A 25336-nucleotide genomic window follows, 5' to 3' on the forward strand; every position below is an offset into this window, starting at 1 on the left:
GTAACCAACAGAATCACATTTCCACCCCTATCATATATAATCTAAATAAACTTTGATGGATTTCTAACATTAAATCTACTGGATTTCATACCTTGCATACAAAAGAGGACTGATAGAGAATCAACACAGCATACCACTCTGTCTAGTCTTAACTTCTTCACCCACTGCAGGCTGATAACTGCCATCATTTCTGTTTTTACAGCTGGTCAAACATTCTTTTTCCAATATTTACATTCATCAAAGGTATATACTTATATTCCAGTGCCTACTTTATCCTTTTCATCTTTGAACGCATCTATATACATATCTAAGAAACTGTAATACTTGCTTCTTATATTATAGATTGCCTGATGTCCTATCTCACTCTTGTCCCAGTCTCCTTTATGTTCAGATTAATTTCAGGTCTGGAGGGAACATTACTAATAGGGGTAGTGGAGCTATAACAAATATTACACAGCCACAGCCATTCCCTTTAAATTTGCTGTGTTCCCAGCATTTCTGAATGGTGATAATAATAATAATAATAATAATAATAATAATCATAATAATAAGAAAAAGAATCTTGGTAGAATTACCCCAATGAATTTTGTGCGCCCCTGTGAACCTGGGAGCTGTGTTGTCGGGGGCTATAGCCCCTGGTAAAGTCTCCCAAGGCAAAGTGGTTCCAGGGGAGGGGCCAGACTGAGAGTGGTTCAAAAAACCCTGTATGAAGCGGAACAGGAAATTCAGTGTTCCCTCGCCCAGGTTGTGGAAACTGGGGCCCCCTCCTGGAGCCAGACCTGGGAGGGGAGCTCGTTGGCAAGCGGCTGGTGGCCGGGCCTGGATCAACTGGGCCAAGTCAGGGCCAAGCCCGAAGGAATAACATGGAGCCCTGTGGGCTCACCACCTGCAGGGGCTGTTACAGGGGTTGGGTGGCAAGCATCTGGTCAGGCAAGCATCTGTGGTATAAAATATTGAGATATCACATTATGTGACTATAATGTATCGATTAAGTGTTGATTAAGATGAAGTAGGAATTGATATATGATGGTAAGTATGACAGGAGCATTGATCAAGTATGTAACCTATCAATAAGTATGAAACAATGTAACTAAAATGTAACCGAATATCATATTTTATACTCTGTTTTAAATGTATAATCTTTTATACTTTGTTTAAAAATGCAGTAAGAGGAAACCCAAATCTGATGGTATAAATTGGAGTAAACACTTTGTATTGGGAAATGCAATAAGAAGAGAGCAGGAACTTAATGGTGTGAGCTGAAGTGAAGGTGTTGTCTAAAAAGTGTTAAGGAGGAGTTGGAACCTAATAGTGTCAGCAGATGGTGCTATGGGACAAGGGAAAATTAACAGCTGCCCTGTGGAAGCTCACAAGGTAGGCAGGTCAGAATAGGGTCAAAGGGACACACTCCTCCTTGCAGTACATGGTATGATGTAATTGGTTAGGGACAGATGCTGGGGGCACACAGATGAGATCATTCTGCTGATTTTGGGTTATAAAAGATGGAACTCTTGCACTGTTTAGTCAGAACTGTTCAAGTTTTCACCTTGTTCAGATCTCGGGCTTTACTCCTGGTGCCGGAAAACTTAGACTCTGAGGAAAACTTAGAATCTGAGGAAAACTTAGAATCTGAAAAAGACTTTGAATTTGGAAAAACTTTGACACTTTGGAATAACTTTGAACTTGGAAAAACTTAGAGTCTGGACAGAGAGGATAGACACTTAGTCTCTGGCCCAAGTTTGGGAGACTCTTTTCCCTACGCTTCGACAGTTTGGCGGAGACCAGCCAGGAGCAAAAAAGAGATGGCTGTGGACCAGACCTGGGAGGATTGACCTGCACTTCAGACACAAGGCCACAAAAATCAAAAGGTAAGCAGAGCCTTTATTTTCCGCTGATGAATGGTGCCTGAGTGCAGTGTTGATCCTGCCCAGGTACAGTGTCTGTACAAACTCATCGCACACGAACCTAGAAATCTGATAACAAAAATAATAATGATAATAACTAATTAATAAGTTAACTGGTGATAAATCAGAGTTGAGCACAGATTTATATATGTCTTGTATGTTTTAACACTTGCCTGACTTGTGCTGAATATACCATGGAATAAGCAAGGGAGAGTTGAGCTGTAAAGAAAGCTGTGCAGAGATAAAGAGGGCTGTGTGTGCAGGACAGTGTGGGTGTGCTGCCTTGAAGAGATAACTGGTTTGATTTGCGGCTTCATAAAGAAAGAAAAGAATTATAGCCTCACAAGGAGTGAAAAATAGAGGAGACAGCTGAAGGGAGAAGAGATAATAAAAGTGCTGTTAAATGCTTGTTAAAAGCCTCTTAATCAGCAGCTGAGTAGAATAGAGGAACAGAAGATAATACATTAAAGTCATTTATTGCATATTGTGAATATATAAGCAGCTAAAAGAGATTAAACAGGATAGGGGCATGTAGTTCTAAGTATATTACTGCTGCTAGATCTTTTATTGTTCCTTAGTGGTGATTTGTGGAGGCTGGAGAAATTTTTTTTTAACGTCATCAAATAATAAAATAGAAATAGCATAATAATATGAAGTAACTTTTCTGGGAATCCCAGAAGGACTGACTATAGCAGGAAGAGACAGAGGAGCAGTAAATCCATGGTTGGATATCACCATAGTTCCCACAAAAGTAGAGTGGGAGACAGGTACATCTGGTCTTTAACATTGTTAAAGAACCACAAGAGGATGGTTCTGAAGTTATTATTTGATCCAGCAAAGGTTAAAAGGACCAAAGAGGGAACTACAATATAAAATACTTGTGTTAAATATAACAAAACAGGGAGGCGAGCCAGAAATGTATAGAGAGGAGGATAGTGCTAAACGAGGTTACATGGGGTCAAAAATAGCAAAATCTGATGACTCCACTGGAGCAAGTGGTAAGACAACAACCAGATCATGAAAAACAGATTAGGCTCTGCGTGAAAAAATGGTATAAGTGCACATCGGGAAAATTACGATGGCTAATGGGTGGAACCTTTGAAGCAGTCTGTTGCAATGAAGTGGAAGCTAACATAAAACATTACAAAGCAAAAGACACAAGTGATAAGAGAGAGGGAAAGCGAGCCAGGGAAAGAGAGGTGTTAAGATGGTTCAGACAGGCAGGACGTAGACATGCGTTAGACGTAAAACAAATGCAGACACTGCAGGATAGCGATAAGCTAAAGAATGAGGGAGAGCAGGGTAATAAATCATTACCCACAGCCCCATGGTTTTCACGGCCTCCCCCATATTCTCCTGACACTAAAATACAGACAGGGCAGTATCCAGTGTTAGGATCACAAAATATGGTTGAGGGAGAAATGACAGGAACATTCACCTTAAACTGGAACTCACAGCCGCATAGTGAAGGGAAAAGAAGGCAGACTGAGTGTTTAAGTACCGCAAGCACCTCTAAAGAGAGCTGGACAGGGAGTGCAGAAAGAAAACTGTTTGAGGTCAGAGATCAAACAGAGAGAGACAGAATAAAATATAGGAACATTAAAGATGCTGCTATTTCCACAGGTGCAGGACTACAGAGGAAATCTTCCAGGTTGCCAACCTGCAGCTGGTGGTGACCGATAACAGAGCAGAAGAATTTCCAGAGAAAATGAATCCATTCGAGCTAGAAGGAGAGATGTTAAAGGATGGAGAGTGTCCAGCCAAGTTCCTGCGTTCTTTACAAACGAAATGGAAGGAGGAGACAGGTAGCGCCTGGAACACCAACAACATCACACAAAGCCTGTTCAAACTAAAGGTGAAGTACGCTATGCCACAGGAAGTGCAACAACACCTGGATAATGTGGTGGGTCTCATGAAGATGGAATGGTCATTATTTTCAGAACACATAACCCATTATGTGGAAAAGGTTAGAAAAGAAAAACAAAAAGAAGAAGAAGAAGCAAACAAGCATCTGACACATAAGCTGACTCAGCTGCAATTGACCAAACACTAACCCCGCCTAATACAGCAGTGATGTCAGCAACAGAAGTGGGGACTAGGCCTGGTCCGTTTGGCCTGGAGCCTCGGTTCTGTGACCCAACATTTCATGGGGAGCCTAGCCTAGGAGTCGTGAGACGAATCAGGGGGTTCCACAGCCTGAGGAAATATGAAGGTAAGCAGAGCCTTTAATTTCTGCTAATTTGAATCAGTGTCAGTCAATCAGTCTGTGGGACAGAGTGTGGATCCGCCCAGGTAAAGGAAATCCTATCACTTATGATTCATCTCCTTCTGAACCTAATCCATTCTAAATTTATAATCACTAAAATCATATAATCACAGGAGATAGTGTATCGAGGTGGCATTGTCTGTTTTATGTTTATTGTCTGTCTGCTTTATGTCTCAGCCAGACCATGGTGCGGAAAGGATGAGTGAGTGTGATGAAATTGAATAGAATAGAATAGAATAGAATAGAGTTTATTGCCATTTGTACAAGCTTAAAACCAGGTTAAAAACAGGTACATTGGAATTCTTGTGCATGTCCCTGAGTCAGTAATAACAAATAAACAAACAAACAGCGCAGAGCTGATGACCCGCTGCAGCTTCTTCTTCTCAGCCAGGGTGATGTTTCTGTACCACGCTGTGATATCGCTGGTGAGGATCTCACTGTACTAACTACTACTACTACTTCAACTGTACTAACTGTGTGTATCACATGCTGGGAGCCACATTGGCTTTCGCAGGAGGATTGATTTGGCTGGGAGTGAACAGGGGTTAGCTGATAAGAATGAAAAGAAAGTAGACAGTAAGCCGTTGATGTTGAGGAAGTGTATTTAACGGTGCCTTAGAGTTAAAGGAGACTCAAAAGGTTAGTGTTGAGTGGGGTCCCTAATGTTGAGGAAGTGTATTAGGGGACAAAGGGTAAGAGTGGGGATTGTGTTTAATTGAGAATATTGTGTAGTTGTGTTATACCAAGTCAAAGCAGGTACAGTTGTTTGTCTTGTGTGTTTTGTGATAAGGTAATCAGCGTCTTGCGGATACCGCCCTTTGGTTAATGCTGATAGGGAACCCTGATCGTTCCCTGCCAGGGTTAAATGAAGGGGCCTGCACGGGCAGATGACTGATAGATTAATAGAAAATCAGTATTTGTGGATACCGTTCTTTTAATCAGTACTGGAAAGGAGCTTTGTGTAAGAAAGAGACAGAGTAGGGCTGATGAAGAAGTCTGCACAGGCAGATAACTGATAAAGTGATAACAGTGTTTGCGGATACTGCTTTTTGTTGAACCCTAACTGCTCCTTGTCAGGGTTAAATAAAAAGGTCTGCACAGGCAAATCATGATAGCTGGCGTCGTGCGGATACCGCTCCAAATCAGTGATTACGGAGGTCTGAACGGGCAGACGACCAGGATAGAGCGCTTGCCGAGAAAGTAGGCAAAGTAGAGATAAGTGCGCAATATCACTGGGGAAGTGATAAAAATAAAACTATAAACATCATAAATAATCGCCCCTCTGAAAAAGAAGAGAATTAAAGAAAAGAGACAAGCTCCCTGGTATAACTCCCAGACACGTGAGCTTAAGCAATATTCACGGAAACTAGAAAGGACATGGCGTGCCACCAAATTGGAAGACTCCCGTTTAATTTGGCAAGACAGTCTTAAAACCTATAGAAAGGCCCTCAGTAATGCCACAGCCTCCTACTACTCTTCATTAATAGAAGAAAATAAAAGCAACCCTAGATTTCTGTTCAGCACAATAGCTAGGCTGACAAGGAGCCAGACCTCTATTGATCCTTGTGTTCCCTTAGAGCTCAGCAGTAACGACTTCATGAGCTTCTTTAATGATAAAATTCTTACTATTAGAGACAAAATTCATCACCTCCTGCCCTCAACAGGGTCTGATCCAACTTCAAACTTAGGAATCATGGAATCAGCTGCTAGACCTGATGTGTATTTGTACTGTTTTTCTCCAATTGATCTTTCTGAATTGGCTTCAATAATCTCCTCATCCAAACTGTCAACTGGCCTCCTAGACCCCATTCCTACTGGACTACTTAAGGAAGTCCTACCCTCAATTAGCACATCCTTACTGGATATGATAAATCAGTCTTTACTAACAGGCTACATACCACAGTCCTTCAAAGTAGCAGTAATTAAACCTCTCCTGAAAAAGCCTCCTCTTGATTCAGGTGTATTAGCCAACTATAGACCTATATCCAACCTTCCCTTTCTCTCAAAGATCCTGGAGAAAGTCGTAGCCAATCAGCTGTGTAATTTTCTAAATTCTAATAGTCTATTTAAGGATTTTCAGTCAGGTTTTAGAGCGAACCATAGCACAGAGACAGCACTGGTGAAGGTTACAAACGACTTCCTTATGGCATCAGCCAGAAGACTTCTCTCTGTACTGGTCTTGTTAGACCTGAGTGCTGCTTTTGACACCATTGACCATCACATCCTGTTACAGCGACTGGAACGCTTCACTGACATAAAAGGAATCACATTAAGCAGGTTTAAGTCCTATTTATTAGATCGATTTCAGTTTGTACATGTTAACAATGAATCCTCTGTCCACACTTAAGTTAGACGTGGAGTTCCACAAGGTTCAGTGCTTGGACCAATACTCTTTATCTTATATATGCTTCCTCTGGGTTATATTATCAGGAAGCACTCCATTAATTTCCACTGTTATGCAGATGATACCCAATTATATTTATCAATAAAGCCAGATGAACAAAATCAGTTGAGTAAACTTCAAGTCTGCCTTAAGGACATAAAGTCCTGGATGAGCAGCAACTTTCTGCTGCTAAACTCAGATAAAACTGAAGTTATTCTGCTTGGCCCCAGACACCTCAGAGACACCTTTTCTACCAACACAACTGCTCTGGATGGCATTACTCTGGCCTCCAGCTCCACTGTGAGGAATCTGGGAGTCTTATTTGATCAAGATTTGTCCTTTAACTCCCACATTAAACAGATTTCTAGAACTGTCTTTTTCCATCTATGTAATATTGCTAAAATCAGGCCCATCATATCCACTGATGATGCAGAAAAATTAGTCCATGCATTTGTCACTTCTAGGTTGGACTATAGCAACTCGTTATTATCAGGCTGCCCCAATAAGTCGTTAAAGACTCTCCAGCTGGTCCAGAACGCTGCTGCTCGTGTTCTGACGAGAACTAAGAGAAGAGACCACATTTCTCCTGTACTGGCTTCTCTTCATTGGCTTCTAGTAAAATCTAGAATAGAGTTTAAAATCCTTCTCCTCACCTACAAGGCTCTTAAGGGTCAGGCTCCATCATATCTTAAAGAACTCATAGTACCGTACTACCCCACTAGAGCATGGCGCTCCCAGACTGCAGGCCTACTGGTGGTTCCTAAAGTCTCCAAAAGTAGTGCAGGAGGCAGAGCTTTCAGCTATCAGGCTCCTCTCCTGTGGAACCTCCTTCCAGTTTGGGTTCAGGGGGCAGACACCCTCTCTACATTTAAGAGTAGACTAAAAACCATCCTTTTTGATAAGGCATATAGTTAAGGGCTGGATCAGGCCTTAGACCAGCCCCTAGTTATGCTGCTATAGGCTTAGACTGGGCTCCTCTCTCCTCTTCCTCTCCATCATTATGTCTCATGTCCGTTTAATGTCTGCCACTAACTTGGTATCTTCCCCGGAGCCTTTCTGTGCTTTTCTCATCTCTCAGGTTCCTGTGGATCCTGGTCCTGGTCCTGTTGCTGTAGTTCTCTGGCTTCATGAATCACTGCTGCAGATCGTCGGACACTCATCATGTTTTTCAACATTACCATATTGCTGATGCTAATTTTTTAGTCACACTCCTATTGTTAGTGCTATAGTCACTGTTAGTATGTTGGTTGCTGTTTGTGTTGTCCCTCTCTCTCTGTGCCTCTCTCTCGCTGTCTCTCTCTCTCTCCCTCTGTCTCTCTCTCTCTCTGTCCAAACCTCCACCCAACACGGACCCTGACAGAAGCTGCCCACATTGAGCCTGGTTCTGTTCCAGGTTTCTTCCCGTTAAAGGGGAGTTCTTCCTTCCACTGTTGCTCAATCTCATATCTGATGCTGCTCATGTGGGGATTCTTGAATCCTTAATTTTGAATTCCTGAATCGTTGGGTCTCTCCCTAATAAAAGAGTTTGGTCTAGACCTGCTCTTTATGTAAAGCGTCTTGAGATAACGCTGTTATGATTTGGCGCTATATAAATAAAGATTGATTGATTGATTGATTGAGATAATCTACAGCAATTAGAATATCAATCAACAATTTCGACTATAATTTTGGGGATTTTAACATTAGTGGGATTCTTATTATTCCTTACTGGAATTATATGGCAAGTAAAGATTGGATGTAATAAAAATAATAAAAAGTTCTCTTGAACAAAGAATGAATGGCAGAACAAATTATCAACGGCGACAGTGATGATGAAATAATAACTCTTGATCATATTACAACAGAGGGAGACATAGAAACTAGTGGCATCAGAACAAATTTTTGGCTGGAACGTTCATATTATGACGAGGATGGTGTGGAAAACTGGCAAAGTGAACAAGAAATAAACCAAAAGTTTTTACAAGAATCATAAATTTGGCTCAAACTAAAGAGGAATTTGTGAGACTGTGGGTACCTAGTACACTACAAGTGATTTTAGACCTGTGTCAACAGCCTCAAGCCTCAGATCAGACAATGCATGAAAAAGTGGCACAAAAGAACATCAGCCAGACTGCAGTGGCCAGAGAAAGGGACATTTGATGCAGCCTGCCAAACAGAAGTAGAGTACTTAGGGAGACAGTTAAATGGAAACAAGAGATGTATAGCTCCCTCACAAATGGCAGAGGCAATAACTAAAGCTCCCAAGCCTCAAACAGTAGGTCAAATGTTGTCTTTTCTGGGAATGACTGGGTATAGCCGGCCATAGATCTGTGATTATGCCATTAAAGTAGCTCCACTGCGAGGCCTTATACGAGCAGCAGGACAGTCAGATGGTTCTGCGTAGTTGCAGTGGACAGATTAAGCAGAAGGTGCTTTCCAGGCAATACAAGGTGATATGAGCACTGCTCCATCATTGGGGAACCCTGACTACACTAAACCTTTCCACTTGTACGGTGCAGAGAGATCAGGATATGCATGGCAGTTTTGATGCAGGAATCAGCAACAGGTAAACAACCACTGGCCTACTACAGTACGAAATTAGATAACATGGAAGCTGGTTATGCAATTGTACAATTACTGTCAGATAACACCTTTAGTGAGCTTCAGGCTGGTAAGCTTGATCAGCCATGTTCAGCTCAACTTGCAGAAATTAAAGCTTTGACAGCAGCATGCAAACTGGCAGCAGGACGACGTCTTAATGTATATACAGACCCAATTTATGCTTATGCAGTCTGTCATATTCATGGTAACATCTAGAAACTTTTTGAGAGCTGATGGCACTCCTGTAACACATGGACCTGCCATTTTAACACTATTACAAGCAATTCATCTCCCAACAACATTGGCTATTATTAAATGTGCAGCTCACCAAAAGACAAATCCTCTTATAGCTAAAAGCAACAATTTTGCAGATGAGGCTGCTAAATGTGCAGCTACAGGCACATGTCTGGGACCAATGTTAGTAGCCACGGACTGTGAGCCACTTACTAATCTTGCCTTTTTAATAGCAGCCCAAGATGCAGCAGGTCCATATGAACATTCAGTGTGGCTTAGGAGAGGAGCTATTAAAGTCGATCAAGAGGGACCTCAGAAAGGTTTGTGGAGAAGTGTTCAAGGACATTTTGTGTTGCCAAGCTCATTACTTAAATTAGCTATTCGTGAGGGGAGGGGAGGGTGATTAGGAGACTTCAGAAAGTCTGGTGGATGCCTTTTTTGGCAGCTACAGTTGATAGAATGCTGGCAGAGTGTGATGTGTGTGCCCATCATAATGTTAGAAAAGCATTTTCAGTGCTGCTAGTGCACATTCCGCCACCTGATGGTCCATTTTGACATCTGATGATGGACTATGTTGATATGACAGAATGAGTGAAAGGATTCAGATACATTTTAGTCGTAGTAGATAGATCCAGCAGATGGGTGGAAGCAGTCCCAACTAAAGGACTGGATTGTAGGTCTGCAGCTAAATTCTTGTGTAAGGAGGCTTTTCCTAGATTTGGATTTCCAGATTCTATCAGCTCAGATAACGGAGCTGCATTTGTAGCTGACATGATGAAGACAGCTTTGAAAATGTCTTCAGCAAAAATGTGGGTGTGTATATCATCCACAGTCACAAGGGGCAGTAGAACGTGCCAATGGCACATTAAAGCAAAGCTTGCAAAAATAAAGGTAGACAGTCAATACAAGGTTAACTGGGTGGATGCATTGCCACTGGCATTGATGTCTATGCAAGCACAAACGAACCGACTAACACATCTAACACTGCATGAAATGCTTACAGGAAGACCAATGCCAATTCCTTATTTACATGGACCATATGAAGGGCCGCCACTTGAACAGTGTGAGACATGCTCTTTGCGACATCTGCTGCTACAGAGGACAGAAATCCTGACATCCCAGGCCAACTGCAGAGAATTCAACCAGCTGACTGGGTTTACGTCACAGTGTTCAAACGAAAGTGGGATCACCTGAGACGAGAAGGGCCTTTCAAAGTCATTCTAGCGACTCCAACTGCCTTGAAAGTTGAAGGCCCTGATCAACAATATGGAGTTCGTCTCTCTGGCCCAGCTAGCCCTGTACCTGCAGCACCACAGGCGGGCCATGGGACGTCCCGATCGCCAGGCTAGGCCCAATATCCTCTTGAGAGAGCTCTGGATGGGTGCTCCAGGGGACCCAAGGAGGCGACCTATACCAAGACCAGTTCTACCGGCACCAGTCATCAATGTACCACTGCCAAAGCCATGGGGGGATGAGAGACCTGGACCACCGTGGATATTCCACCAACGCATGCCAGGACCAAGTAACAGGTCACCATGACTACATCTCCGTGAGGGCAACGACATCCCATTATTCTGGCCAGGAGATCCTGAGGTGTCATCTACTACTCGGCCTCTTTGGGAGGACCACCTATGTGCTTCTGTATCAATACTTGAAGCAGTTGAAGGATGAAGTGGCAGCAAATATGGCTGATACGTCAAACACCGCCTAGTTGATTATTTCACAATGTGTACTATGCCTTATAATGAATTTGTTGTTAATGTATGTTTTTATTTTCTATGCGGTACATGGTTCTCTTTGTTGTAGGAGAGCATCAGGTTTGAACCATTACAGATCTGTGACTGAGAGTCACAAGAAGGGCCAAAGTCATCTCCACTTTCTGAGGAGACTGAGGTCCTTTGGAGTGTGCAGGACTCTGCTCAGGACTTTTTATGACACTGTGGTGGCATCTGCAGTCCCCTATGCAGTGGTCTGCTGGGGAGGAGGGAGCACGGAAAGGGACAGAAAGAGACTGAACAGACTGGTCAGGAGGGCTGGACTGCTCCCTTGACTCCATAGAGGAGGTGTGTGAGAGGAGGACGTTAACAAAACTCAAGTCCATCATGGACAACCCCTCTCACCCCCTGCACGGGACTGCGGGGGCCCTCAGCAGCTCCTTCAGCAACAGGCTGAGGCACCCACCCTGCAAGAAGGAACGCTACCGCAGGTCATTCCTTCCATCAGCCATCAGACTCCTTAACATCAGCATCACTGGCTGATGTTAATACACTGAGGAACAGTCCATAGTTACTACATAGTTGCAAATTGGCACTGTTTTTCATTCATATCATTCCATTCATTTCATATTCCTGACCTGAGCTCGTTGGCAAGCGGCTGTCATCTGTTCTTTAATTTTAAATTTTTTCTATATTATTTACTTTTTTTATACTTTTATTCTTATTTGTTTTGTTCATTATTGTTCATTATTATGTTCTATAAAGTCTTCAGACTAGTACCTTCTCAATCCATTTACAAAAGTGACAGGTGAAGGCTTTGTGTTTGTATAGTTTCCAGCTTTATTTGTGTTCTTGCTAGGTTTGTTAAAAGCTACTATTAATTCATTATTCTCGCATTTTGTCATTCTTCCTTCCATATTTAATGAAATTGTCTCGGAATTAGCTTTAACACTGGTTATTTTCAAAGCATACACAACTCTGTTGATTCTTTCTAGTAGCAGTATCTTTAGTTTTGTGAAATTCTTTTTCTGTGTCTCATTTTCTCTGGTACCCCATTTCAACAACTAGTGTAAATGTAGTTGTTGAGGTATGCCAAATGTGGACTAACTGTTTGAGCCATGTCTGCCTTACGTTTGCGCAGGCAATCACAATCACAATAGATGTTGCAACAACAAGTAGCCAGCCGGTAAGCAAAGTAGGGCATGACAATTACAAAACATTCCCTCGCCAATGAGGGTCAGATTTTGATGTGAAAATGTATAAAGACAAAAAAGTTCGAAGAGGAGTGGACAGACAAATATGCATTAATTTTGGCCCCCCGTGTAACTGAATTGGCCAGAAACAGATAGGACTGTGGCAATGTAAAATGTCACTATGACACCAAGCAGTGTCAATTCAAATAGTAATATCCACAGAATTCTGAGCTAATGACTAAGAAAATCAACAACTATTCAGCAACTGAACAAGCACAATCCAGATCTAGACCTGTGGTCACCACTGCATAATACACCAGTCAATACTGTGTGTCTCAAAAGAATACTCAGCTACCATTGACATTATGAAGCTTGTGACCTACATTAGAGCCTCATCTGCCCTTCATTGTCATCTGAGGTAAGGGATCTTGTTTCCATTTGCACTGTGATCAAATAGGATGTGTAACCCACTGTCATCCTCAATTAAACAAAATGACTAATGACTAATGAGAATTCATGTGTTGGGTTTGTATAATTTCTGGCAATTTGGCTATCAATGATCAGAGATAATTGAGTAATAGGACTTGCTGTGAAGTTCTCCTGGGAGGGGGTACCACCTTATTAAGAGCCAATTCAACTGATTCAGTCTCATTTGGTATTATGCTGAATGATTAACTATAACCAAAATTACCATAGTGATAGCTAGTTGGCAGAGTAGAGGTTGGCAGTATTCACTCTTATACAACATTAAAGAAGGCAGCATGTGTAGTAAAACATAGTCAACAATATAAAGAACACTGAGGAGTGAGTGTGTGTGTGTGTGAATATGCAAAGGGGGGAAGGCTCAGCTGTGTGCCGGATTAAATCAAATCAAGACCAATACATTCACAAGGTTAAGATAAGATAAGATAAGATATTCCTTTATTTATCCCACAATGGGGAAATTTCAAGTCAGCAGCAGTTCTGATTCACACATACAAGATACAGTTCACACATACAAAGAAAGGGAATAAAAAATATAAAATATATATATGTTTACATGTACAGTATATACATACAAAATAATGTATGGTGAAAGAATGAAAGAATGAGGTGATAGAAAGGCTATTGCACATGGGGGAAAATATAAATATATAAATATATATGAAATATTGCACTTGTTCCTTTTTCTTGCTTAGCCATGTATACAGTTACATTATGCTATATATGCCAAGTTAGAGTTTGTTATCAGTCCTTGGAGGGAAGAGAGGGAGGTCTTTTGGTGTGCTGCTTACTTAGCTGGCAAATCTGTTGATGAGCCAGACTGGTTGTGGTTCTGCAGAGGAAACTGCTCACGCCTTTGTTCCTTGCTAGTTTACTGCTTGGTGCTAACTTATTGGTGTGCTTCAGTTGGCTTGAAAGATCAGCTGGCAGACTTTGAGTCATATCTGCTGACACTGAATAAACTTGATTCAGGCAGGACTTCATGTTGCCACTGTGAAAAAGGTGGTCTGCTTTGTACAGGCCACACTAGAGCTGGAGAAGAGAGCTGCAGGACTGGACCCTAAGGAGGGCCCAGGGCAGACAGAGAGCTGGGCTTTGGTAAAGCTCAGGTGAGAATAGAAATTGACCTGGGGCTGGCAGTAACAAAGCTGGGTCCAGGGGGAAACATTAGGACTCTGTGAAACTGGGTTCAGTACAAATACGGGGCATTTACCATTTATCAACCAGCTGACTAATCCAGCTAGCTGACTATCCCTACCAGCTACGGAGATTCCTTGTGCATCATTATGAATAATATAGGTTGTAAGAGGTGAGTGTGGTGAGATCAAACATCCCTGAAGTATATCATGCTTCAAATGAAATCTAGGAGACATGCAGTGTTTCATTTTTTACTGAACTATTCCCTTTAGTTTATATATTTTAAAGTTGTTTAGAGTTATCTTTAGAATGATAATTTTCAAGCCTGAAAAAATTTGCAGAATTTTGCTCTCACTCCTCTTGCCTTCACTTCTTGGATCTAACAAAGGCTCCCTTTAATGTTTAACTTATTATGAAGGTCTTAGAGATTTAGTTCATCCTCCTCTGAGATGTTGTCAGGGGACATTTGATAAAATGAGTTAATTCTAGTCTTCATTTTATTCATATCATCTCTTCTTCCTCAGCTCGTCCAGACTTACTAAAATAAAACTTCCACATCTGCTTAAATATTGACTTGTCTCAAACTTTAAGAGCTCCTAGTTCTTTAACTACCTCGTGTTCTAATAATGAGTTTTTTAATTTCCAGTAGGAAGATCTACCAAGTGTATTAACAGGTGCAAATGAATGAATATGAATTGCCCTATCAGCACGGTGGTGCGGTCATTAGCACTGCTGCCTCACAGAAAGAAGGTTCCAGGTTCTAATCCAGGTTGGAACCTGGGGTCTTTCTGTGTGGAGCTGTTCTCTCTGTGCTTGCTTGAGCTTTCTCCAGGTACACCAGCTTCCTCCCACAATCCAAAGACATGCACGTAGGTTAATTGGTGACTCTAAAATCTCCGTAGGAGTGAGTATGAGTGTGAGTGGTTGTCTGTCTCTGTGTTTTGGCCCTGTGGTTGGCTGGCAGGAGTTTGCATGTTCTCCCCACGCTAGCGTGGGTTCTCTCCGGGTACTCCGGCTTCCTCCCACAATCCAAAGACATGCACATTAGGTTAATTGGTAACTCTAAATTGCCCGTAGGTGTGAGTGTCAGAGTGGGTGGTTGTCTGTCTGTCTGTCTGTCTGTCTGTATGTTGTCCTGCGATTGGCTGGCGACCAGTTCAGGGTGTACCCCGCCTCTCGCCTGAAGTCAGCTGGGATAGGCTCCAGCTTACCCTGACGGATAAGCGGTATAGAAAATGGATGGATGGATGGATGGATGGTTGGCTGGCAACCAGTCCAGGGTGACCCCGCCTCCCGCCCAAAGTCAGCAGGGATTGGCTCCAGCTCCCCCGTGACCCCGATGGATACGCAGTATAGATAATGGATGGATGGATGAATTGCCCTATGGTCAGTAAGGGGTTTGGTAAGGATATTGATTGTAATATTATCTACATTGATGGAACCAGAAATTGGTCTGGAATTGCCTGGATCCTACCCTGTTACTCCAAGTGAAGGATCTACCAGAAATGTTCCCCTCCACATAGCAATAGCATCACATTTTTCCCCAAACACCTTCAAGATTGCATAAAAAGAGGAGGGCCAACCTGGAGGCCCTCTATCAATGACAATAAAGTTATACTACAGTCATCACAAATTGAAAAAAAGAATTTGGCTATTTGCCAAAGCCAAAGGAGATTTTGTTTTCTAAGGACCGTTATTATTTTACGGTTTACTATCCAAATACGATAGCTGTATTGATAGCAGTACATATTGGCTACTGCAGGAGCCAATGTAAGAAACCTTAAAATTAAGTTGTTTTCTTCACATGTATATTTTACTAAACCTAAAGCAAGTATTCATTATGACAAGTAACCATATATCTTGCCCCTATATTTGCCCTTTTTGTTTAATTTATAAATAATAAGTGTCTGCCATCTCTTCTACCTCCTTTAGTACCTCCTCTGTTCGTCCTCATCTGGCTGATTCATGAACCCCCCCTGGCTTCTGATCCTTTGTATAATCCACTGGAAAATAAAAACAGGCTGCTCCTGGTTCAGAGCCTGGCTGGCGCTTGGCAAAGATGATGAGGACCATACCAAAATGGATTTCAACAGCTCTGTAAAAGCACCAGTGGCTACGCACTGACCTGTGCCATGAGCACTGGCTCATAGTCCTGAGCAGTTTTTCACCCAGCAGCTTCTGTTGTGGATGCCATACTACCTACAGTTGCACCTAAAATTATTCAACACCCATTGCAAATTAGGTGTATTTGCAAACGTTACAAACTTTCAACAGTGTTCAATGAAAAACTCAAACAAGAACAATTGAAATATCTAAACATAACTAATAAAGTCAACACCATATGCCACTTTTAATGACTACTGCACTTTCAAAATCATTCAACCCCCTGAATAGAATCCCTCATAAGAGCACTCCTTTGCAAATTAAGTGTTGTCTCAAGCACATGTAATGCAACTAATGAGGCCCTTGATGAGTTGCATCAGGTGTGCTTGAGACAGCGCCTAATATGCAAAGGAGTGTTCTTATGAGAGATTCTATTCACACATCAAATACCCGCACTTTCCTGTGTGTGGGAAACAGCACAAAGGCTACTGGGCCAACAAAAGAAAACAAGACAATAAATGGACTGAGTGGTTAACACACATGCCTCTCCACTTGCTAGTCATAAATTCAAAGGCAAGTTGCACCAGATAGTATTCAGATTAATCTAATCTTGAATGACATTCACTGGAAGTATAAACTATATTGCTTGTGGCCCTTATCAATTAAAAGAATCCCACTAAATTGTGAGGGAAATTATTTTATTCTTTGATTTTTGGGTGCTGGAAAAATCCTGACAGTGGCTGATATTCTGAAGTTCAAGTTTGAACTTGAGATGCCGTAAAATCATTGCTCCATTGTTCCAGATAATGACTGACTGCCACTGAACTCAAAATCAAACAATTTTACTCTCTCAATTTGTACATTGATTTTTTTTTATTGAATTGCTCCATAATTTCTGACAATGACTGATATATCTATCTATCTATCTTATATATGCTTCCTCTTGGTAATATTATCAGGAAGCACTCCATTCATTTCCACTGTTATGCAGATGATACACAATTATATTTATCAATAAAGCCAGATGAACCCAATCAGTTGGCTAAACTTCAAATCTGCCTTAAGGACATAAAGTCCTGGATGAACAGCAACTTTCTGCTGCTAAATTCAGATAAAACTGAAGTTATTTTGCTCGGCCCCAGACACCTCAGAGACAGCTTTTCCACTACCTTAACTGCTCTGGACGGCATTAATCTGGCCTCCAGCTCCACTGTGAGGAATCTGGGAGTCTTATTTGATCAGGATTTGTCCTTTAACTCCCACATTAAACAGATTTCTAGAACTGCCTTTTTCCATCTACGTAATATTGCCAAAATCAGGCCCATCATATCCACTGATGATGCAGAAAAATTGGTCCATGCATTTGTCACTTCTAGGTTGGACTATTGTAACTCCTTACTATCAGGCTGCCCCAATAAGTCGTTAAAGACTCTCCAGTTGGTCCAGAACGCTGCTGCTCGTGTTCTGACGAGAACTAAAAGAAGAGACCACATTTCTCCTGTACTGGCTTCTCTTCATTGGCTTCCAGTAAAATCTAGAATAGAGTTTAAAATCCTTCTCCTCACCTACAAGGCTCTTAAGGGTCAGGCCCCATCATATCTTAAAGATCTTATAGTACCGTACTACCCCACTAGAGCACTGCGCTCCCAGAATGCAGGTCTACTGGTGGTTCCTAAAGTCTCCAAAAGTAGTTCAGGAGGCAGAGCTTTCAGCTATCAGGCTCCTCTCCTGTGGAACCTCCTTCCAGTTTGGGTTCGGGGGGCAGACACCCTCTCTACATTTAAGAGTAGACTAAAAACCTTCCTTTTTGACAAAGCATATATTTAAGGGCTGGCTCAGGCCTTAGACCAGCCCCTAGTTATGCTGCTATAGGTTCAGACTGCCGGGGGACTCCTATGGTGCACTGAGCTCCTATTCTCTCTCCTCCTCTTCCTCTCCATCGTTATGTCTCATGTCAGTCAAATGTCTGCCTCTAACTTGCTATCTTCCCCGGAGCGTTTCTGTGCTTTCTCATCTCTCAGGTTCCTGTGGATCCTGTGGATCCTGGTCCTGGCCCTGCTGATGTGGTTCTCTGGTTCCTGTGGGTCCTGGTCCCGGTCCCGCTGATGTGGTTCTCTGGTTCCTGTGGATCCTGGTCCTGGTTCTGCTGATGTGGTTCCCTGGTTCCTATGGATCCTGGTCCTGGCCCCGCTGATGTGGTTCTCCACCAGCCAATGGATGTGCGTCTGTCCTAGGCTACAGCCTGTCCGTCCTTGGGAGCTGGATCTCTCCTTCACTGTGGTGCTCCCGGAGGTTTCTCTTTTCCCACTGGGTTTTTTGAGTTTTTCCTTCCCGAAGAAGGAGGGTCATAAAGGGCAGGTGATGCCTCGGACTGATCCATCGGACTGATCCACTGGCCTCATCGACTGCTGGACTCTTTATTAGATTGTTTGTTCGCTTACACTTGTTTATTTCAGTGAACTTTGTAAAGCACTATGAGACACTCTGTTGTGATATTGGGCTATACAAATAAAATTGAATTGAATTGAATTGAATATATTTGAAGTTACATGGTACATACAGACTCAAAATCAATTTAGAGTCTAGTCTAGGTCTCACTAAGTGTAAGGAGTTCATCATTTGTCTCCTTTTCCTTGCTGTTTGAAGTTTTAATACCTCTTTTAATACGTTTTTTTTATTTGTGACTTTGATATGCACATTAACCATACAGCTGTCTTAGTGGTCCACTGGGCAGTGATCCACAAATACATTTAATATTACTACAATACTAGTATTACTGACGTTACTGACCTGATCATGTTCAGGTCCTATGGTTTCACATTGTATTATAAACAGTGAGTCTAACTTAGAAAAAGTCACTTTTTGCAGTAGGACCTTGTACTGGACCTTTTGCTATGTAAATGGTAAACAGACTGTACTTGTATAGTGCCTTTATAGTCTTTTCAACCACTCAAAGCTCTGTAACACCACATTCACATTCACCCACTCACATACCATTCATACGGGAGGTTTCCAACCCTGCCATCAGGAGGAAACTAATCATTCACACTCACTCAGACACCAAAGCTGTGCTTCAGGAGCAATTTAGACTTCAGTGTCTTGCACAAGGACAGTTTCACAGGTGGACTGGGGGTGCCATGGATCAAACTGCTGATCTAGTGATTGGTGTATGATCCACTCTACCTCACACAACACACACAAGGCTAGCTTGGCGTGCCAGCCTGTGGTGGCGACTCCTTGTGGAGAGCACAATGCACAATGCTCACAAGGAATCAGATCTGCTAGCACAGCCTGGGCATGTTGCAGCCCCAGATACAGAACGGGTGTCTGCTCCAGCAATCTTGTTACCATATGTGCATGTCTTGGTCGGGAGCTCGCCCTTGTCCATGGTGAGGGAGGGTAGAACCTCCAACATAGATAGCTCAGAGTAGATAAGCAATGAGCTGGTATTGTGGGTAGCTGTAGCAGCTACTGTTTGATGACAGTCCAGGTAGCGTTCTGTGACCGAATGGTTAACTTGCTCCGTGAATTGTGTTGCTAGCCGTTAGGGCTTATAACGGATCATTTCTGAGAGTTGCTGAAAAGATGCTGTCTGTACTGCTGCAACACTCGAATCACCCCTCTGGAGATCAATGAAGGCTTATTGATCTTATAATAATGAAGCCAAAGCACACCACATGCCCAGTCAGTGGCAGCAATGCACCATAAAAAGGACCAATAATAACTGATACAATACTTAGTATATTGTTATGGAAGCATGCAAACACTATTGTAGGAAATTAGGATTATTACGAGATGAAAAAAGACAGACATGTTGGACAGAGTATTGGTTAAAACACAAAGTTATCTATCAGAAGAGCCCAGGGAAGGAGAGAAACACTGATTAAAAAGTATTGGCAAAAAGTGAGGAAGATTCTGGACAATTCTAGTGAAGCGGTATACCAGATTTAAGGAAATCCATATGGCAGCAAGCTGGACTGCCTAAAAGACAAAAATCTTTTATCAATGAAGGCAAAGCACACCACATGCCCAGTGGGTGGCAGCAACGCACCATAAAGGACCAATAATAACTGATACAATGCTTAATATATTGTTATTGAAGAACTATAGTATAGCCTATTGTCATTTATTGTACCTTAATAAAACTTTGAATGCAGGATTTGAAATGTTGGTATCTGTTGAGAAGCCTATTCCAAATTGTGGTCTTGCTGCTTTTATCAAAGTAAAGACACTTTGCACTTCTTCCACTATTGTTAGTTAAGTCAGTGAAAGTATGTGAAGTCCATATTCCTCAGTGGCTCAATGTTCATGCTTTATCCAATACAGCAGATGAAGGTATACATATGTAATGCCAATAAACACGAAGAACGGGGCCTCAGCATGTTCTCGGTCACTTTAAACTAAAAAAAGTATCCCAGTGTGTTGATTTAGAGTCTGTTCAGTGTCAAACATCTTATTATCATCACTGTTATTATTTTATTTCAGTGTATTTATTTATGAATAGGGGATAGTGGACTGTGATCCACACTCCAACACAGTAGGGGGCAGTGATGAGCCTTAACGTTGGCTACCACCTGCCATAAGACAGAAAATAAGAATGTCCCGGCGTGCACCACTGCTGCTGTGTCCTACGTTACCAAACTAAACGGAGTAGATGTCGCGACCGCCGTCGTGTGTTCGGTGGAAGTGACTCAGATACTGTGTGGCCTTCGCCCGCGCCACAATGAGCGGCCTGCGGACCGTGCTGGGCTCCGCCGGACTGGTGGCTGCGCTGGGGGTGGGTTATGGATGGTGGTGCTTGGTAGCGCCAGGAGAAGACAAGCGGAGGGAGCGCGTCAAGGTGATGGAGATGAATGGCATTCAGTCCAAACTAGCAAGTGTTCTAAACCTGAAGGAAACACAGTGTAGCTGTTCGAAATGTGCCTGCTGGCCGTAAACCTGTTGCTTTTTCTGAATTTGCTTTACACAGACCTTAATGTTCTCCAGCGAGCTATATTCACATCCTCCATCATTTTTTATTTCTAATAATCAGGAACTGAGGCTGGATTGTGTTGTTAGCCACTTATCTACACACACATAACATTGCCAGGAGCCACTCCACATAAATACTTAGGGAAACATTTCATGACAAAAGGCATCAATATAACAACCATCTGCCACCTTTCAGATAACACAATTGCCTTGAATTCATATGTGGCACACGTTTGAGGACTGTGTGAGCCTCTACAGTGTATGTACACAGTATTTCACTTGCAATTGCCCCTGAAAACAGTTACTGTATGTGTGAACCTGAAAAATAAGTTTACAACCTACAGTAATCTTCAGCACATGTAAGTGACAGGAGAGATGTCTGTGATCTAAACAAATGTGATCGATCATCTGATCACATTTGTTAGTGCAGTGGTTTTCACCCCTGCAGCAACAAATAGTTTCTAGTCTGTTTTAAAGGACTTTATCCTGACTTGTAGCTGCTGACTGAATTAGGTGAAGATTAATGTTACAAGAGGACACTGTAGTAAAATGACATAACTTTTTATTTCTTTTCTGTGGCAGCAAACACAACACACCACTTCTCTTATACTGCGACCAGAGCTGATCGAAGTAATGTTACCACTTCTAATAATATGTTTCTGCAGCTGTGCCATTCGTGCCAGTACTTCTCACTTCTCACACACCAGAGAAACAAGTGTGTGTGTGTGTGTGTGTGTGTGTGTGTGTGTGTGTGTGTGTGTGTGTGTGTGTGTGTGTGTGTGTGTACAATAGACACACACACACACACACGCACAGGTTACCCACAAGTTAACACTCAGGTGCAGTCAGGCTGTGTGTGTGCTGACCATAGTTGTATGGTCCCCCCCCCATTAGTTATGTAAAAGTACTAATACCCCATTTTTGAAAATACTCCAGGACAAGCAAAGGTTTTATCATCTTGCTTGCAATATAAAAATAACGTCTTACTGAGGTAAAAATATGTAAGTATTATAGCAAAATGTAGTTGGTGCAGTAAAATGTTCCTTGTTACGACATGATAGTGTAGTGGAGCCAAAGTTAAGAAAATGGAAACATACATATTTATGAATCCTGGTTTTATATTTTGTACAAATACCTGAAAAAAATCCAGATTTATTTCCCACGTCTGTATGGATTAGTTGCAATAAGACAATCTCAAATCTATAATTGGCTTTTAAACTGTTGAATTTGACTGCTGAATTTGTGGCTCACGTGACAGGTGTGCATTCATTGGCATAGTTCTGAGACTCTGTTTTGAATTTTGTCATAGTGTTTCAAATGTCTGACTAATACCTGAAATCAGTCACTTCCACATATACAATAAGCAATATTACACGAGAGGATAAGCCTGAATAATGTACCAAGATGAGTTGCTCCAATTCACTACCAAAGAAGAAACCTCAGTAGGCAGATGCTTGTCAATGGGTAGTGTGTGAATTGCACATCTAAAACGCCGTCTCAAAAGTCAAGAGATATTGCAAAAAAAAGAGACTTACAGCCAAAAACAGTTTGTTCCTTTGTGTATGTGTGTTTATCTGTCTATGAAGTGTGCATGATGCTGTGTTTACTCATTCTACATGTGAAACCTGTACATAATCAGAAGCCTGTGGAATGAGATAGTAGACAGAACTATAACGCTACAGATCTTACAGTAGTTTGTCTCAGTCTGTTTTTGCACATTATGCTATAGAGGTGATGTGTTTGTAGTGCATATAAGAAATGATGCCTTCTAAAGGCAGGGTCTGTCACATTGGAGAAACTAACAAGAGTACCTAGATTCTGAAAGTGTTCAACTGAAAAAAATCCCAACCCCTCCCTTCAGGGCTCTCTCCAAAGCCACTCCAATGCCACAGCACATGAACATGTACTGCTGGAGTACTGCTGGAGGATGTGTCCATGACAGTGATTAGAAGACTTGCCGCCAGCACCACAGCTCCGCAGTCGCATCTCCTGGTTGTTCTCTACACAACCGCAGACTGAAAACCTCTCAGCTCTTGAGAAAAAATGTAAAAAACAAGCTAAACAGTCGTCAAGAAAGTAATGTTACCTTTAGCTCAAAGTTGCTGCTCACTTGGCTCAGAGGGTGTGCTGTGTAGTGTGCTTTGTGCTAATTGGTTAGCTCACTAAATCGCAGTCATTCTTCGGTTCAATGAGTGCGTCTTCAAATTTTGGCTACCATTCTTTTGCAACTAGTTTGCAAAACTTTCTTTTGCAACTAGTTTGCTAGCTTTAGCAAGTTCACAGGCAGAGCGCACGCAGTACACAGGCAGGGCTTATTACAGGTCTGTGACAGCAACAGATTTTTTGGGGGGATTTGATTGCTGTTGGGCTGTTGAGATTTTCAACAAATATGACAAAAAGGTTTAAAACAGTCGCATACCCTGCAACTTAAGAAACAAATGTCATAAAGTGTGATTAGTGTGCCCCTCATGAGGGCCAGTTTCATCATAGCATTTGATGGTTTTTGTGACTGCACTTTTGTGACTAACTTTTGTATCTGTGACAGATTCATTCAAAATTCAGGAAATCTTCCGAACTGACCAACCTTTATGTCTTAAAGTAATGATGGACTGTCATTTCTCTGTACTTAGTTGAGTGATTCTTGCCGTAATATGGATTAGAATAGCAGTCACACAGAGCTATTCACTGTATAGAACTGTGTACCAACCCTGTCTCTGCGCAATACAATTGATGGTCTCAAACATATTAAGACAAATGAACTCTTGACAAGGCACAGGTGTTAATTGAAAACCATTCCAAACGACTATTGTGAACTCTGATATTGCCTCCCTTACTTGAGTAAAGGCCACAGTTTACTTCTGGCAGCTATGTGTTCAGGGTACAAAGCTTCAGTGAGGCAAAGATTCTTGTCATTGAGAATCTTTCTCTCCCTCCAAATCAAGTCCCTGTTAGAGTCACCTTCCCAAAGATGTTGGAGATCTGAATTGAAGTGTAGTCTTGTTAGTTCAGTTGTATATGGCACAATATGTCTGTTTGTGTGCTCTACTAATCACAACATGTTGTTCAGGGCTTTTACGTATTTTTGTCTATCATGACATAATCCTGTGCGTAAAATATGTCCTTTAGATGTCATTTTACATATACTGAGTCAACAGAACAAACTAAAATTAAAGTTCTACTAGTGTTGAATTATATGGACAAGAGCTACTATGCTTGACTCCACTAATGCTAATATTTCACTAGAAAAGCAGTGTCAAGTCTGATACCTCATGCACTCCATTACTTCATATTTATACTTTTTAGCTGAAATGTCACTCTCATTCAAGATCTGCACTGATTCTGGTTTTAATTTGTCAAAGCAGAGATGTGGTAAGATCATATTCTGGAGCTGTGATGTATGAAAACACTACAAACAGATAGAAACTTATCATAAGGCTTTTCATACAACTGCACCCGTGTTTTTTACATTGAACTATTTGTTACATACAGATGCTTTGATTCATTGCTTGCATTAAGCTGCTTCGATGGTAAGACCTGCTAAAGCTTTAGCGATATATGTGATGATGATTATATTTTCTTTATGTAATTGCATATAGTAATTCATTGCATGTATCTGCCTCTTGCTGTACTGCCCATCAGGGTCTGCCTGAATCGAACCCGATGAGAATGGAGGAGTCAAGGAAGAGAAATGCTCTGGTGATGCAGGCTCTCAAGGATGCTTCTGAAACCCCTGACAATATTGCAAGAGGAGTCGGAGGATCGAAGTAGACGGGCCCAGTTATGTAACCAGTTTGCAAAGTCTGAGTCTCCATATATTGAATGCTGCTTAGCATGCTGGGCCCCAACCTGTTCAAATAAAGATGGACATTATACTGTTTTACTTGGAACTTATTGTCTAATTTGCAGCTTGAATATCTTCACTGTATGTGACAACAATTGACCAATAAATGTTAATACTACTATTTTAAAACCACGTGATGTAAGTTATTATTGGGCTCCTTAGTATTTATGTTCACACTTGTTACACGCCAGGATCTTCTGGACATTGGTTACCGGCACAAGGTACCTGTCTCGAGCGACTTCCATCATACTCATGATATACCAGTCGAAGTAGCGAGACCTGGGATTGGACTAAAGGCTCCAATAAGAGCAGGGGAGGGGGACTGTATTTACGTGCATAATGACAGCACGGTCATAGGCAAACGTTCCCCTGACCTGGAGTACGTGTCTGTCAGATGCTGGCCTTTTTTTCTACCTAGAGAGCAGTGGTGATCATCATGGCTGTTTATATTCCACCTAATGCAAATGCAAACACGGCGCTCTCTCTCCTGCTGAACACCATAAATGAACAACAGCGGGCCCATCCT

The 25336-nt window shown here is 41.9% G+C and overlaps 2 protein-coding genes across 3 annotated transcripts in view; both read left to right on the plus strand.

The window, feature by feature from the left end:
• The window catches only part of sub1b (SUB1 regulator of transcription b), a 56438-nt gene that overhangs the window by 21759 nt on the left and 9343 nt on the right, over window positions 1-25336 (plus strand). The window lies entirely within an intron of this gene.
• uqcc3 (ubiquinol-cytochrome c reductase complex assembly factor 3) lies at window positions 20634-24846 on the plus strand. Of its 2 annotated transcripts, XM_070834182.1 has the most exons (3): window positions 20634-20838; window positions 21552-21599; window positions 24609-24846. In XM_070834182.1, the coding sequence occupies exons 1-3, from the start codon at window positions 20722-20724 to the stop codon at window positions 24735-24737; spliced, it is 294 nt and encodes a 97-aa protein (XP_070690283.1). In that variant the 5' UTR covers window positions 20634-20721; the 3' UTR covers window positions 24738-24846. The 2 variants fall into 2 exon arrangements, with proteins under 2 accessions (XP_070690283.1, XP_070690284.1); XM_070834183.1 differs by lacking the exon at window positions 21552-21599.

The sequence above is a fragment of the Pempheris klunzingeri genome, chromosome 7, assembly GCF_042242105.1.
Source record: "Pempheris klunzingeri isolate RE-2024b chromosome 7, fPemKlu1.hap1, whole genome shotgun sequence".
Lineage (NCBI taxonomy): Eukaryota > Metazoa > Chordata > Actinopteri > Acropomatiformes > Pempheridae > Pempheris > Pempheris klunzingeri.

Coding starts and splice junctions, on each gene's coding strand:
- uqcc3 (XM_070834182.1), top strand. CDS start 20,722: ATGAGCGGCCTGCGGACCGTGCTGGGCTCCGCCGGACTGGTGGCTGCG. Junction 20,839..21,551: donor AGCGGAGGGAGCGCGTCAAG/GTGATGGAGATG, acceptor TTTCTGTGGCAG/CAAACACAACACACCACTTC. Junction 21,600..24,608: donor TGCGACCAGAGCTGATCGAA/GTAATGTTACCA, acceptor ACTGCCCATCAG/GGTCTGCCTGAATCGAACCC.